Genomic DNA, 12,683 nt, shown 5'->3' with positions numbered 1-12,683 from the left:
TACAACTCATGTAGAATTATCTTTATTTACAGACGAATTGTCAATCTTATCCGGTAGGATATCTTGCTTCCATATATATTCTATTGCATATTCTTCTTTTGGCATACAAGATTTTTTACAAGTAAATATAACAAGTATACCCCAATCTAAAGAATTAATAACATCTTTGTAATTGAGGAAATTCAACAATTGAGGCATGATCTACAAAGGAATAAAAAAATTATATATTATAAAATATTATACGATATGATACTGACATCTTTGAAAGTTAACCTACTTGAAACTCAAATTGTCTTTCTCCACCGCATAGAGAACATTTTGGAACATCTTTAATTTTTGTACTACCTGAAATATACAAAATTTGGCCATTTCGTTCATACCTAAAAATTACGGAAGTATTATGTTTCTTTATTTATACAAATTATAAATACGTTTCGATTATAACAAATCATACCTTAAAACTTGTTCCGGATTTTGCTCGATTCTTGTACGGAATAGGGCAAATACTTCGTCTTCGTCGGGATTTGCCATTCTTGATAAATCTTCTGTATCCTTTTCACCTTGAATGCATCCTGTTTCTTTAAGTTGTGCCATAGATTTGTATTTTGCCATTTCTTTTTCTTCTATTTCGCTACAATCCTCGTCATCTTCAGTCTCTATAATTTCTTCTGTCTCTATCACTAGCTCATATTCAGGAAATAGATAGCTATTATTTACATTCACATTATTACCACAATTATGTTTATGATACTGTTTCCAATCATAGACTTGGTGATTGCGACAACAATAATTTGCAATTTTACACTTTGAGCAATGATTTGGTGCTGCGATTCCACAAACACAACAAGTTTTGCACCAAGCATCGATACCTATAAATAATTATGTAGAAATATAATAATACGTACGAAATAAATAATATAATATTATATTACTTTATATATACATACTAATATCCGTTTTCCAATCTTCTTCTTCTACAGGTGGTTCCGAAGGATAAAAGGGATTGAATCTATTTAGTTGGGAGCGCAGTACCTTTAAATTCCCATTTTCGTTTATTTTACAACAACTTGGGTCTTTACATATAAATACATACAGTGTTCTATGAAATGCATCATTATCCTCTTCGTATGGAGCATAAATTTGACATAGGAAAATGCAAGGATTTCTACAATATTCGCATTCAAGATCCTCCTTTCTGGGTATATTCTTAAAATTTAACCAAGCTGGTCTACCACCTACTTTACTTGGAAAAAATCTACTTTCCAATCGCCAGGGTTGACATTTTTCAACGAAACCTAAATCCACTAATGACATTTTGTGCGCGTGCTTTTACAAAAAATTATTTACAATAATTTCCTTTATCGTAATACGATTCGATACGACTCAATTGGAGTAAGTAAACCTTAGGTTAGGTTGTTGCGCAAAATAATGTGCCATCTCGCGTGAGAATTAAAAAGTTATATTAATTCAATCGGCCGGTTAAATAGATTTCGTTCGGCTCGATTTTCTTCGTTTTCAACATAGGGCGTTCCTTTATTATTGGAATTATAAGAAAATACGTATTATATGAAATTGATACAATGATGATATGAAATTTTTAACAAATATATATATAGTGTACTTATTGTTTCGAGTAGCCACATACTTTCATACTTTCATGTAGAAATATAATAGGGTCAATAAGTTTGTATCATTAATAGTAATCCGTGATAGCGATGAAATTTGAGTTTCACGCGAGCCGAATCATTCCGAAAGTGCACGAATTCCGACGAATGTCGGCTGATCACCACTTGGTTATTTTTACCGCGTACGCGTAGCGAGCGTACACATGCGAGAAGATGTTCCCTTGGATCGGTTTCTTGGATCATCTCTCCTTCGCGATAAGTGATAGATAAAAAAAGAAAGTGTGCAAGAGTGAATCGATAAATCTCGTGATATTTATAAATCTTTATTATCCATTCATCCGAGGACAAAGTATATTTTCTTCGAAGAACTTAAATCAAGGAGGTGAATCGACGAAGTATCCTCGAAAATTTAAATTACGCGGGTAATTGGCGATCTTAAAAGGGAAAATCTAGATCAACGCGAAATGCATTGTACGAGAGTTTTCACGCGAAATGTTCTATTTCAAGCGCACGTGGACACACTCGGATCTCATTGAAATGAACGAAATGACGACGTCATTTGTTTCTCTCTCTTCGTGCTAACGTCGACTCTCTCGTTAACAAATACCGGGAAGGTATTTGGAGAAGGATAACGCATAATGTATGCGGCGATTATCGCGATCGAAAACGTCGAAACGGCGAAACAACGAGGACACAAGGGGGGAGAGAGAGAGACCGATCATATGGTCTAATTTTAATGCGAGTTGTTTTACCTTAGTGACCTAAAAATATCGGTGAAATTCGATTAGCCTAGAGCCTGCCGCCTTCCGTTGCCTGCGGCATGCGAGGAGCATCTAGCTAAGTATTTTTAGGAAAAACTCTTCCAACATTTTCACGAACGAACTCGTTTTACATTGGATATACGTATATTAGTTGGCTCATCCTTTTGCTTTTACAGCCAACATAGTATTGATGACTATCAAAGAGGATACAATTTTCTTTATTCGATCGTACGAAATGCTTCGATCGATCGATCGCTCTTTTACGAGCTAATTCGAAAACTTTTTTTTTCTTTTATACCCAAGAGGAAGATAACGAGTTTTATGAGATAAAACATTAACTTGTCGAAACTTTTCGGAGCAATACAGGTACGCGTTTATATATGTGCATATACATGCACGCACATACATGTATATATATATATATATACATGTATATATATATATATTATATATATATATATATATATATATATATATATATATAGATATATATATACATGTATTTATAAATCATTTTAAAGATTTATGAATGTAGAAGAAAGTAATGGGAAGTAGGATAGAATCGTTATCGAGCATAATAAACGAGAGATCAGCGAAGACGGGAGTGTCGTCGTCGTCGTCGTCATCGTCGTCGTCGTCATCGTCGTTGTCATCGTCTTCGTCGTCTTCGTCGTCGTCGTCGTCGTCGTCGTCGTCGTCGTCGTCGTCGTCGTTGTCATCATTGTCATCGTTGTCGTCGTCGTCGTCGTCGTCGTCGTCGTCGTCGTCGTCGTCGTCGTCGTTAGAAGATAAGACTGTTTGTGGCGATTTCATGGGAAGAAAACGTGTACCAACAAAGGTGAAGAAAGAAGAGGCTGACGAGGAAATTAGGGTAAAGTTTTATCGTCAATTTCATTTTTCCGATTGGTCCTTTTCACCACGTTTGGTCGAACGTAAGCTTTTTTTCTTTTTTCCCCCGTTATATTAAAAGTCAGTGTCAGACTTTACGGTGTACAAGCATATATATATATATACTACTTACCCGCATGTACTTTATTATGTATATCGTTATTGTCAAACTAACGTTTGAAAAAGAAGACAGAATAGAATCGTATCGAGATTCGAATCGATGCTCGATGATATTTCGTAGTTTTTAATCGACCTTTGTAATGTAGAATGATCTAACTCGATTTAACTTTTATTGTCACGATACGATTGTCGACGAAATGTTTAGACGTTGGAGACGTAACGAGATATTTAGAATATATGGTAAATAAAACGATACGAAATTGCAATTTTGAAAAAGATTATGACAGCGAGGAAGCGCAAGGATGATGGTGGTAATATGTCGCTTTCATGGTTTCAAGCATCACGTTATCGAGTATACAGTGTCTCCTCGCGATACCTGTTCGTACAAAGATGAAACGGGGTATACATGGGAGAGAAGCAACGAGTTTCATGTTACTCTCCTTCGCCTGATTTATTCGAAATCATAATAGGTTGCAATACGACACCCACGGATCGGCTCTCATCATTATACCTTTCGCCTTGCGTATTCACCTGGTTGCAATGAATTTCTGCGTGAGATGGTTCTTGGAAAAGTATCGAAACGATACACCCGATACCGATACATCAAATGATGAGAGAAAGAGATAACTTTTGGGGCCGCGAATTTTCGACGATATCGACAAGATATACTGTTACACTTAAATGCGTTCGTATTTTATTTCAAATATTTGCAGACCATGCGCGAATTACATAGACGCATAATTAATTCGAATTCGTTCAAAATTCCAAAATCCAAACGCTCGTGGAAATCGATCGTCGATAGACATTTATGAAGCTATTCGAATCGATTAGAATTAAAATACGAAGTTGCGGTATCTCAAGAAAAAAGGATTTACAATCGATGCATTCTTCCAAATGAGATTCAATTTTTTTTCTTTTTCTTCTCGTTAAAAATTATTATGTTCAATCGATCGGGTCTGACATTGAAACACAGCTTATGACGATTCTACATGCACGACACACAGATGTAAAGACGATTGTATCGATTCAGTTTTGGCACGACCGAATCGAAGAGCCGCATTAAAACAAGGAAGGAAAAGGATAAAAAGGGAAGAGAAAGGGGAAGTAAGAAGAAAAAAAAAAAAGAGAGGAAAGAAAAGAAAAAAAGAAAAAACCGAGAGGAATCGCTAGGTCGGATCGCGTGTCGAGGTGAAATAAGTAGACTGGCTTTTACTTCGAAGCTTGGGACGGGAGGACTAATGCCGGCCAGATAGAAGAAGAAATAGTAGTTAATCGATGTTTGTTAATCCGTGGCAAACGACCGGCCACACACAAAGTCCATGTCGATATGCCGATTGTGTTCGCGTGCACTGGGAAAGCGCACCTGCGTGCCAGACAGCGCGAGTACCATTACTCCTACAACCTGATAATCGTCTGGTCTATCCTTCTTTCGACGATTCACGGTCTCTTCCGATCGATTCGTCTCTCCCTATTTTAAATAATATTCTGGGATCTAATAATAATCTAGATATAGATAATATCATACAGATATACCATTTAATATCAATCCATTTAATAATATCTACAATCTGAATAAATTTTGAAGGTATCCTTTGTCGATCGATTAGCGCCGATTTAATAATCTCTCATTATCGTTATTTTTCCCTTATAACGGTCCTATATATGATGTAAAACATATTGTATTGGATTCGCGAAGAGTTTCTATTAGATGGTGTCGTATGACTCGTGATTCACGTGACTCGTTTCAAATCACCGTTTCTCTTTCGCGTATTAAAGGAAATCTTCGAGAGAATCGTTCGTTCGTTCGTTCGTTCGTCGAACCTCGGCTGCGAAGGTTCAAGATTTATCGTAGCATATTACCTTCGCTCGGCCGTACGATATACCAGCATAAGAAGTGTACGATGCACAGTGTAACTGAAACGAGTCGACTAATGGATTGATCCGCACGCCACGTGATATCCTCGATTTCGTATACCATATATGAACACAGATATACGCGCGTACATACAACGGAGTACATATGCGCGTACTGGTTATATTTATACCCCTCACCGGTACATGTAGATGGACGTATACATGCAGACCTCGGAGTATCACGTTCTGTTTCTCCGCGAAGCAATGCGCAAGCGCACCGGTTTTCGGCAAGATAAATAAATAAATTCACCCTATGTTTTTTTATCCTTCCCTTTTTTCCTTTTTTCTTTTTCCTCTGTTTCTTTTTTTTTTCGAACCTAAGTCGGATCTTTAACGAGTATCCAGCGCGTTGGCGTATCTACAATGCTTATATACGTACATATATATATATATATATATATATATATATATGTATATATACATACATATGTATATCTATACGCGTTCTACCATTGTTTTTCCTTAACGAGGCAGATTTTAAATGAAACCAATTTGTTCGCAAAGATACTCGCCGATGCGAGGAAGAATTTTAACGCCCCTCGGATTCGCACGAATTCTCGGACACTTTTGTGATTTATTTTATTTTTCTCCCAAACAGTTTTCCGAAATAGCGAACTAATCAAAGTGATCTTGATATTTTTTTCATTTTATCTTCTTTTTTCAGGAATATGCAGCAACGGCAATGAGTGAATTGTTGGGATGGTACGGCTATGAGAAAGTTGACAGTGGCTACACCAGAGGCTTAAATCTTGATCACTTTGCACCCGTTGCAACTTCGAAACATACCTTGCCTGAAATGGATCGACAATTCATATTTAATGGGGCTTCGTCGAGATCGCCGATGGTTACTAATCATCAATCGGCCTTTTCTCATTCTCTACGAACGAAATTAATTCCTTCCTATTATTCTAACGAAATTTCGAAGAATCCCGATAAAGTTTCGGCAACTTCTTCCTTAGAAATCAAAACTTTACCGTCTACCTCACGATTACCTTATCACAACGACTCAACTTCGAGTAGTCCAGGTGAATCAACGAAAAAACTTAAATTTTCCAGATCGATCAAAACCTTTCGCTTTCTTTCTTTTTCAAAAGAATCGAGGAGTTGAAATCGATCGGACTATATCACGATAGGATTATGTCAAATCGCAAATCGTGCGGATCCACGATCAATTCTCACGTAAAACGATCCTGGCATGTAATATTCTCGGTGTCGTGATATGTTACAGATGAAATGACGGACGTCGGACACAGAGTAATATCCTGTTCTTGGTGTGGACGAATCGGTGAGACGTGGGAACCAGGAAGAACGAATCCACTCTCTTGCGGAATGGTCAATGCATTGGGACAATTTTGTAGCGAAGCATGCTTTGCTGCTGGTCGAAGGGCCGCTTTCAAGAGAGCTCGTACATGTGATTGGTGCAGACACGTACGAAATCCGATCAGTTACGTTGATTTTCAGGTAAAACTTAACGACTACACTGCGATCAACATTTTCTTTATTCCATTCGATCGATTTTTCTTTTTTTAGGATGGCGAAAGTCAGCTTCAATTTTGTAGCGACAAGTGCTTGAATCAATACAAAATGAATATATTTTGTCGAGAGACCGAGACTCACCTTGCCCTCCACGGACTTACCGCGATCCCTTCCCAGAGTGATTCTGGAAAGGGTGGTGGTGGACTAATAACACCCGAGCTTTGGCTTCGAAACTGTCAATCACCACGTAGTTCGACGGAGGAAATCCTTATCGTCGACGACGAGTCGATTAGTAGGCTCTCGCCTTTGTCTCAGAACGTCGAAATCGATCGTAAGGAATCGATCGATGTTGCGAAATCTGAAAATATGTCTCTCAAGATAATTAGAAGAAATTCCTTTTGCACGCGAACGGACGTTAATACAACATCGAGAGCATTCGTAAGGAAGACGGAGAACGCAGATGAGAAGATGAGCGAGGACGGCGAAAGTATTCGCGAGACCGTTAAGGAAACATTGAAAGATCAAGAATATCAAAAGTATTATCATTGCGCGAACGATCGTATACATTGTAGACTTCCTTATTCCGATTCGAATTTGTTAAATCTTAGCCAATCAGGATCGTCTTTCGTAGATCATAACAAACAACATATGATAGGAAACCCGATGGACGGTGGTGAATTGCACGATAGGCATCAGATCTATAAATCTGCTATGGAACAAAAAACTGATATACACGTGAAGAACGTGAAAGGATTGCGAGGTAGAGAATCCAGAAGTCGGGAAAATGTTCGATACTCTCAACAGAGGAAATTTCGAAAATCCTCCCCTTGGATTCCGGAGACATCTTCGTCGCCTATACAGTCGGAGGCAGCGCCTTCGCCTGGCTCCTGTACCGACGAATCCAGACAACGCAAATATCCCTCGGATCTCAGGATGTATACCGACACGCCATCGGTTCATCCTGTTCAATCCCAATTTTCGGCCCAAGCTCCGTCCACATCGTTGTTACCTCCCGTGACGATACTCGTACCTTATCCTATACCAATACCAATTCCAGTTCCTATACCTATACCACTTCCCACATCGATCTTTGCCAAATTTCTAACTGAGAAGAAAGAAACGGACTCCGATCGAAAGAGTTCTACCTCGGACAATTTAACGGATAGCGTTATCTCTATGACGGATCATACGAGATCCGTAAAAACCAATTCCCCGTCTGAGACTCCTCCGGGACCGGACAAGTGTCACTTTACGGTGATTTCTTCCAATAGCGACAGTGAACATTCTACCGCGATATCGAGTAAGAACATAGTTTCGAAAAGTTCTACGAGGTCGTTGAGAAAGAAGAAACGCGTTAATGAGAATACGGAAAGTACCGATCGTCAATCAACCAAGCGAAGAAGTAAATTTCTAACGACTTAGGAACTTTGTGCAGCGTTTAGACATTTTTATATTATTTCGATTAAATTGTCATTAAAGTAACTATTTTCAAGATGACTTGAGCGGCGATATTGTAATTGGCAAACGTTTATCCTTTTGTCATTGTATTACTTCTTTCTTTCTCTTTTTCTTTTCCTTCAGGGATTTTTCACCTTTAATCTTATTAATCGAGGTTTAATAGCCAGGAAAGACGCGTTAATTTGAATCATACGGGTAGATTATTACAATTCAGTGGTAGGAATTAAATCGTTCCTTCTTGAGTTCCAGTTGCGCAATAAGGATAGCACGTAATTTAATTTTGACCTCCATTCCATAAGATCGGTTATCGTATCGCACGATAGCAAGTTTCTGTAAGGTAAAAAGAAATGAAAATTATTAATTTCTTTTCCGAATAATATTACATTCGACGAAAGTAATAATGTTAATAGTGTTAAAAGTGTTCAGCTTACTTTATGATAGTATAAGAAGTATTACACTCTAGGAACATACTGCTTTTATCATGGGGTATTCTTTCTCTGATAGTTTTAAACATAAGCGTTCGAGGTTTGGCACAAAGCGACCTATCAACGACCTGTACCTCATTCGAGGTGCAATGAGTCAAGTCGATGATCAATAATGGAGGCCTCAAATCGTGTTCTTGTGGATAGTTCCAGAATTTTAAGAGGCTACCATCGAGAACGCACCAACGTCGATTCCATGCGGCAAATCCTCCGGCTTCGTTGCCGTGTGTCAAGAAGCCTGCGTGAACGACCGATATCCGAATCTTACAAGAAAACTCGAGATCTATTAAACCTTGCAAGATCGAATTCGAAGGTACCTGTGAAACAATACTTAATTAAAATCTAGACTTTAATTAACGATTAAGAGTTGATCTTTTCAAACAAGATTGTTCGACGAAGAATTCACCGATAATAGGGACCAAGGAGAAACTTCGTGTATATCCTGAAGTGTCAACTCGGCATATCCCGAGGGTTCAAAGGACGTATCCCTGATGCTGGAACATTGTATTTCATTTTGCCTCACTCGTGATCTCTCAGTTCTCCTCCATAAGTTAGTAGGCGAAGGACAGGATATGTTATTATTACAAGAATGTCCCTCCTTTTTATTGTAATAAGTATTTCTCAATTGCAAGCTATAGATGGTGATTAAGATTTTAAAATTTGGACCAAGATTTGGTATGGTTATCGTGTCGGGAAAAGAAATTTTCGTTGAGCTGTCGATGGAATAATTCATAGCGATCGTTGCCCAGACCATCGATTCGTGTGTCACAGTTACGATAAACCATTCGGACATGTCTGGAGTTTGACTTATCAAGATTAAAGCGTCTTCTTTAAGACGCAAACCGATGTTTGAGATATTAACTTCGCCTTGTTCGTATAACTTAACGACGTTATCGTTCATTGGCCCATTGATCCGTTTAATTTCACTCAATACAGCCTGTTTCTTAAGAGTCGATAGAAGCAATAATCGTTCGGACTCGACGTGTTGAGTACTATGTTGAAACGTTTTCATAACGTTACATAAATTCAATGCCTTGCTCGCTTGGTGTATCAACGTTTGTTGTATCTCGAGTTTTTGTAAGAGCTCTTGTATTTTGTCATTTTGGTTTAAAGTTATTATGAATTCGTCGGATCCTTTTTCCTCGGTATTGACAAATGTTCGGGATATCTAAAAGAACAAACCATTTTTCTTATCTTCAAACGACATGAATGCATTAAGTTAGTTATACAGTGGAGTTACCTTTCGATTAATATCAAAGGTCAATTAGTTTTGCGAAGAAATAAAAAGAAAATGAAGGAGACAGAAAGAAGAACAAAAATAAGTACACACGCGTTCTATTAGAATATAGCGAAAAGTACAGATCCCTGTAAATAAGAGTCTTTGCTGCGAGACGTCAACGTCTCTCTAATTTGAACTACTAGCGCCATTGATAATCGAACTAATTTTCCTATTGTGCCCCCGATAATAGGCAATATTTTTACGCGCCCGTATACAAGACGTGAAATTAAATTGCAATTAAAAGTTTACGATACCCTTTTGATTTTTTGCGAAAAAGATCTGAACAATTTCGATTTCCTATTTATATTGTCTTGCGGAAGTGGTTCGCTTGCCAATAGTCTAGGATTATGAATTTGTCCCGTAGGAGGTGTTACAGGTTCCTCGATTCTATTTTCACATAGATTTCCTTCGTATGAATTCGTCGTGGTATTAGGAATATAAGAAGTGCTAGAGCGTTCATTGCCAAGCGCATTGTTTAAAAATTTCTGCACCGACGGAACAATATTTTCCATTAATTCTAAACTTTCATAAGAATATTTATCATCGTTCTTCTCCTCCGTCTCGAATTTTGACGTGACGATAGGCGTTATCGTTGAAATCGTGCTCTGTACCGAAGACGGGGATATATTTTTTTTCGTAAGATCTATAGGAGAGGATTTTCTGGTGGATTCCAAGTTCGGCCTCATTCGCTTGGGTTTCTCTATTTTCTTTTTATTTTTGTTAAGTTCATTATTTCTAGAAACGGGAGTGGCATATTGACATTGTGGCAAATCTATCGGGTAATCTCCGTCAAATTTTTCTTCGATACTTTCGCTATTTTTTGATACTGTTTTCTTCAAAGTATCTTCAAAGGTTTTGTATTTACCAGGCACGTAATCTGTCGGTCCTTCCTTTTGAACGTTGGAATTGATCCGAAGATCAAGAGGTACTTTCGACGAGTTCATTAGATTAATTTTACATTCTGACAATTCCATATGTTCCTTGAGATCCTTTATTGCCTCATTCAGACGAGTATAGGGTGTTTCCTTTTTGCTCGTTTCATCTATTTCACTTGGCTCGTTTAAATTCTTTTCGGTTTTCAAACATCTCTTATCCTTTTTATTATTTTTACATGTAATTTCCGATTTCTCTTTGACAAAATCGCTCGGTAAAGCTTCCTTTTTTATTCCTGTTAATCGCGGAATGAAGATGTTATACAATGGTAAATCATCGTCGTATAATGTCGTCTCTATTTTGATGTCCCAATTTTGACATTTTTTTGTCATTATGTCTCTTTTACATTCGTCTAGGAAAATTTCGTTTTCAAGAAATTTACTTGGAATCGGGATATCCTTCGCACAATTTTCAGATTTTATCAGAATTTCCTTATTTAAACAGTCTAAAGCAGTAGTAGACAGTCTGGTACATTTATGTCTGAAACCTGATTTATGTGTGTGTGTGTGTGTGTATATGTGTGTGCGAGAAAAAAAAACGAATAACAATAGATTATAAATGTACGGGGGTGAGAAAGTAATATGAGACATTTAAAAGTGCATACCTTTAAATCGGTAGATACTTATTGCGTATAAAATGTTCATTTTCCGTCTTGGTTGTATCGCTGGCAATTCGAAGGACTCCTGTTTTTTTACACTAGCACGACATATAAAACGCTAAGAAAACAAAAAGAGAAAACAATTGTCTCACTATTAAAATTACTTCAATATAATTTTAATACATCTTCTGTGATTATTGACTTACGCGCATAAACGGTTCTTCCGCGTTATCCGTTGTATTCGACAAAACCATAATTCTGTAACAACGAACGGATAGTTTCTTTTTAACATATTATATTTTCATCATTTTTTTTCCTTTTTATTTTATTTTTTTTTTTTTTTTTATCAAGAAGGATTAATCTCATCCAATAAATTAATTTGATCTCTATCCGCATCTTTTGAAGAAGCATAAATATAAACATCTGATTTGCGTTCGTTCGTCTTATCGGCACGACATAAACAGTATCGTCCTACATGACATTTAAACATAAATAGATTGTAATATTTCTCGTAACGTTACTATTGACCAAACTTTTTGTTAAATAAAATTGACAATGAAACGAATGATCTATATAAATTTGCACTATTTTTATACGCTGTTTAAATATAATTATTTTAATACAAAATTTACCTTATTTATTTTCGATCTCTTTTTTGGTTTGATTTCAAAGGTTTGTAAACACGTGAAACTTGCGATAAATTAATGTTTAAATATTAAAATATATATGACACATGTTTTAATTAATTATGGATTTATCATCGTTCAAGTTATATTTCACCGTGTCTTATCTACAAGAGCATTGAAATGAATACTTTAACAAATACTTAAATTCGTCTTTCACCGTTACTAGAAATGGAAAATGATGCACAGTTGAATCTAGGATAAGGCATACTAACAGCAAAAGAACAATACCATCACTTAAGATTTTGACTAGATACCGACCATTTCAATAACTTTTATCCTAACAAATCGATTAAAGATAAATATAAAGATACTTTTGAAGAAGATTACTTTCATATTTATACATTTATTTATATTTTCATTAATTAAATTAAACATTGTTTTTGAAAGAGCAAGATAGCTATAATAATAAAGTAAGTTTTCAATGTCAATGTTAATAGTAATCATGTATAATTAACTCTATCTG

General features: G+C 36.7%; 3 protein-coding genes across 11 annotated transcripts; 1 reads left to right on the top strand and 2 right to left on the bottom strand.

Moving 5' to 3' along the window:
- Positions 1 to 1,914, bottom strand: LOC124954551 (programmed cell death protein 2). Of its 4 annotated transcripts, none has more exons than XM_047507670.1 (5): positions 948 to 1,914; positions 732 to 869; positions 455 to 656; positions 278 to 380; positions 1 to 201 (listed from the first exon to the last, which is right to left on the bottom strand). In XM_047507670.1, exons 1-5 carry the CDS (start codon positions 1,312 to 1,314, stop codon positions 7 to 9), a joined length of 1,005 nt encoding a protein of 334 aa, XP_047363626.1. In that variant the 5' UTR covers positions 1,315 to 1,914; the 3' UTR covers positions 1 to 6. The 4 variants fall into 4 exon arrangements, with proteins under 4 accessions (XP_047363626.1, XP_047363627.1, XP_047363625.1 ...); XM_047507671.1 differs by having other exon boundaries at positions 455 to 869; positions 948 to 1,009; positions 1,094 to 1,907; XM_047507669.1 differs by having other exon boundaries at positions 455 to 869; positions 948 to 1,899.
- LOC124954544 (sine oculis-binding protein homolog) lies at positions 1,798 to 8,281 on the top strand. 5 transcript variants are annotated; one of them, XM_047507654.1, is made up of 6 exons: positions 1,798 to 2,047; positions 2,133 to 2,752; positions 2,908 to 3,257; positions 5,973 to 6,333; positions 6,537 to 6,769; positions 6,839 to 8,281. In XM_047507654.1, the coding sequence occupies exons 3-6, from the start codon at positions 2,931 to 2,933 to the stop codon at positions 8,204 to 8,206; spliced, it is 2,289 nt and encodes a 762-aa protein (XP_047363610.1). In that variant the 5' UTR covers positions 1,798 to 2,047; positions 2,133 to 2,752; positions 2,908 to 2,930; the 3' UTR covers positions 8,207 to 8,281. The 5 variants fall into 5 exon arrangements, with proteins under 5 accessions (XP_047363610.1, XP_047363612.1, XP_047363611.1 ...); XM_047507656.1 differs by having other exon boundaries at positions 1,798 to 2,752; positions 2,929 to 3,257; XM_047507655.1 differs by having other exon boundaries at positions 1,798 to 2,752; positions 2,922 to 3,257.
- On the bottom strand, positions 5,431 to 12,488 carry LOC124954543 (anillin-like). Of its 2 annotated transcripts, none has more exons than XM_047507650.1 (7): positions 12,167 to 12,488; positions 11,741 to 12,005; positions 11,541 to 11,652; positions 10,258 to 11,423; positions 9,131 to 9,892; positions 8,674 to 9,041; positions 5,431 to 8,572 (listed from the first exon to the last, which is right to left on the bottom strand). In XM_047507650.1, exons 2-7 carry the CDS (start codon positions 11,786 to 11,788, stop codon positions 8,446 to 8,448), a joined length of 2,583 nt encoding a protein of 860 aa, XP_047363606.1. In that variant the 5' UTR covers positions 11,789 to 12,005; positions 12,167 to 12,488; the 3' UTR covers positions 5,431 to 8,445. The 2 variants fall into 2 exon arrangements, with proteins under 2 accessions (XP_047363606.1, XP_047363607.1); XM_047507651.1 differs by having other exon boundaries at positions 11,741 to 11,792.
- Positions 12,489 to 12,683: the final 195 nt, after the last annotated feature.

Source organism: Vespa velutina, chromosome 15 (genome assembly GCF_912470025.1).
Source record: "Vespa velutina chromosome 15, iVesVel2.1, whole genome shotgun sequence".
In the NCBI taxonomy this organism is placed as follows: Eukaryota; Metazoa; Arthropoda; class Insecta; order Hymenoptera; family Vespidae; genus Vespa; species Vespa velutina.
This window is presented reverse-complemented; position numbering and strand designations above follow the sequence as displayed.

Bases quoted from the DNA above. Each gene is read 5' to 3' on its own strand.
- LOC124954551 (XM_047507669.1), bottom strand. From the start codon at position 1,314: ATGTCATTAGTGGATTTAGGTTTCGTTGAAAAATGTCAACCCTGGCGA. The intron at 870-947 runs GTATGTATATAT...AATTATTTATAG, and splicing joins AGATTGGAAAACGGATATTA to GTATCGATGCTTGGTGCAAA. The intron at 202-277 runs GTAGGTTAACTT...ATTCCTTTGTAG, and splicing joins AAAGACAATTTGAGTTTCAA to ATCATGCCTCAATTGTTGAA.
- LOC124954544 (XM_047507654.1), top strand. From the start codon at position 2,931: ATGGGAAGTAGGATAGAATCGTTATCGAGCATAATAAACGAGAGATCA. The intron at 6,334-6,536 runs GTGAATCAACGA...GATATGTTACAG, and splicing joins CTCAACTTCGAGTAGTCCAG to ATGAAATGACGGACGTCGGA. The intron at 6,770-6,838 runs GTAAAACTTAAC...TTCTTTTTTTAG, and splicing joins TCAGTTACGTTGATTTTCAG to GATGGCGAAAGTCAGCTTCA.
- LOC124954543 (XM_047507650.1), bottom strand. From the start codon at position 11,788: ATGGTTTTGTCGAATACAACGGATAACGCGGAAGAACCGTTTATGCGC. The intron at 9,893-10,257 runs GTATCGTAAACT...TTGTTCTTTTAG, and splicing joins TTTCGCAAAAAATCAAAAGG to ATATCCCGAACATTTGTCAA. The intron at 8,573-8,673 runs GTAAGCTGAACA...TTTACCTTACAG, and splicing joins ACTTCTTATACTATCATAAA to AAACTTGCTATCGTGCGATA.